Raw genomic sequence first — 2,500 nt, 5'->3', positions numbered from 1 at the left:
AGCTTCTGTTTGCTGGGCCGAGACTTCATGAAGGTACGCAGAAAGGTGATCAGCTTCCCGTGTTTCTTTGAGACTGAGGACACACACACACACACACACACATATTAGAATTTCATGTGGTGGTATCAAGTGGTGGACAGTTTTCCCTGTATGATTTCCAGTAACTGGAAATGTCAAAAAGGGGCAGAACAACGGTTCTACAAAACAACACACATGAACACAGAAGTACTATTAGGCACCTTGTATAGAGTGTGGGAGTCACCGTTGGCCTTTTGGATGCGGCAGATTAGCATTTTTTTCGCACGTTCCGGTTTCAAAAAGAAATTCGATTATGTTCATTAAAATGCACATGTATGTTGTCTCTGTATAGAACGCAGACCCATTATATCTCTTTGGATATGTCTGTTGCTATCCCTCTGCTACCAGCAAAAAATAACAGACTAAATCAGGCCTGCATCACCCATCTGACATCTCTTTTTGGGTACCCAATATAGTGTATATATAGAAGTTTGTTATAAGTATATAAGTCTGCCGGCTTAGAAATAATAGGTTTGTGAGTGATTGTGTTTGTATGCTAATCGGATATATAGCATGTATATAGCATAGATATATAGCATGTATATTTATATATAGCATGCTAGGATATATGCCATGCTTTGCTCATGTGTTGGGTAAATGTTCTGAGGTGAAGTGACTGGACGCAGTCAAAAGAAAATAAGTTGTTTGTGTGTCATATGCTGTGTTATTGTATAAATATTAGGGCTGTCAATCGGTTAAAAAAAATTAACTAATTAATCGGATATTTTGAAATTAATTAATCGCGATTAATCGCGATTAAAATTTAGTTTTTCTTCTTAAGACTAAACCTTATAAATTAACGAGTAATCACTTCATGCAGCGTGAATTTTAAATACTGTTGTATTTTTATTTATTTTTTTAAACACAATGGTGCCCCTCGATGGTAAATCGTAAGATCGTTAATGTGCTTTGCATTAAGGTGATAACTTAAAGACTAGCTGCTTCTGTGATAGCTAAATTCAGCTTGACAAATGCTACATACAACCTCAGTTTTGTCGATTGTTCCGTCATTTTGGCTCTTAAACAGAGACTTTCCGCCCAACAATCCCTCAGCTCTCTCCATCTTCAACTACCACAGTGGTTCTCAAACTTTTTCTGTCATTCCCCACTTTGAACAAGGGGGGCTTTTCAAGCCCCACCTGTCCCTCATCGCTCCCATAAAATGGTAGGCCAAGCTTAAAATTGTCAATTATTGAAATAACCTCAAGTAAAAACAAATAGCATCTTATTTAGGTCAGCAAATGTATATTGCTTGGAGTGATTTAATGTTTCATGTTGTAGTGTATTGTTGCTATGGACACGCACAAATGGACGGATTATGAAACCATTGGTCAGGACGTGTAACAAAATACACCGCTTCCAACCACAAATAAGAGATACATTTAAACCACTTCTGATATTAACAAATACAAAGTCTAAAAACAATTGACAGCAAGCAAAGTTAATAACAGCGACTTCACGCAGAGGCTCTGGTTTAGGGCCCCCCTGAGCTCAGGGGCCCTTGGGCCTGGGCCCGTTCAGCCCGTTCGGTAATCCATCCCTGCACGCACACACTATTGTATTTCTTTCTGTTGACAGACTTTTACTTTGACAACTGTGACAGTTAGTAACGCACATGTCTAGTAAGCCTCTATTAAATTATGCTTTCCCTTGCACGCTCAAAAACAATGACTATGTTATTTAGCTGTCTCACACTGTGATAAATATGTTTAAGTGACCTATGTTTAAATTCTATGAACTGTGTTAGTTCGTTGTAACGTAAAATGTATTTATTATTAATTTAGATACGTTACGATCTAATATGTGACCGTTAGCACACCATTCATTCATTACCCAGTTGGTGGCAGATGTTAGCACTTATTAGCCAGCTGTGTTGTAATCTGTTGTTGCTCTGATTCTTGGTGTAATGAATCTAATAGTAACTTGCGGTGTTTCGTTTCTTGTGTATTATTGTTTCACTCATAAGTTTTCACCTGACATCAATAAAGGAGCAAGGCGAGTTAACCGTAGCCTACACAGCCCTAACTAAACTAAAGTAAAAAAAAAAAAAAAAAAATATATATATTTTTTTTTTAAAGTTGCGTTAACTGCGTTAAAATATTTTATCGCGTTAATCGCGGCCGCATTAATCGCATAGATTAACGCGTTAACGCTGACAGCCCTAATAAATATGTAATCTTTTCAACCAAAGGATACAACCAAATTTCCCATAGGGCTACACTAGACACTTAGCTTAATGGGTCATCAACCATAGCTAGCTTTACTGATCAGGGGTTGCAAAAGTGTTCTCACAACAACCACGAAGTCATCTTCAGTAAACACATCCATTACCTCAGAGTTTTAAAGCCACAATCTGGTGAATAAAATAAATAAGAGGTTTTAGGCGCTAGAGCTGCAACATTACGTTTCTTAAGAAACCGCA

General features: G+C 37.6%; 1 protein-coding gene across 7 annotated transcripts in view; it reads right to left on the bottom strand.

The window, feature by feature from the left end:
• arhgap32b (Rho GTPase activating protein 32b) overlaps positions 1-2,500 on the bottom strand; it is a 58,028-nt gene that overhangs the window by 21,341 nt on the left and 34,187 nt on the right. For all 7 annotated transcript variants that reach the window (XM_031571617.2, XM_031571612.2, XM_031571613.2 and 4 more), the window contains one exon: positions 1-73. This exon is cut by the window's left edge and continues 77 nt beyond it. In XM_031571617.2, coding sequence (XP_031427477.1) covers positions 1-73 — 73 coding nt within the window. The remainder of the gene's footprint in view (positions 74-2,500) is intronic.

The sequence above is a fragment of the Clupea harengus genome, chromosome 8 (assembly GCF_900700415.2).
Source record: "Clupea harengus chromosome 8, Ch_v2.0.2, whole genome shotgun sequence".
NCBI lineage: Eukaryota > Metazoa > Chordata > Actinopteri > Clupeiformes > Clupeidae > Clupea > Clupea harengus.
This window is presented reverse-complemented; position numbering and strand designations above follow the sequence as displayed.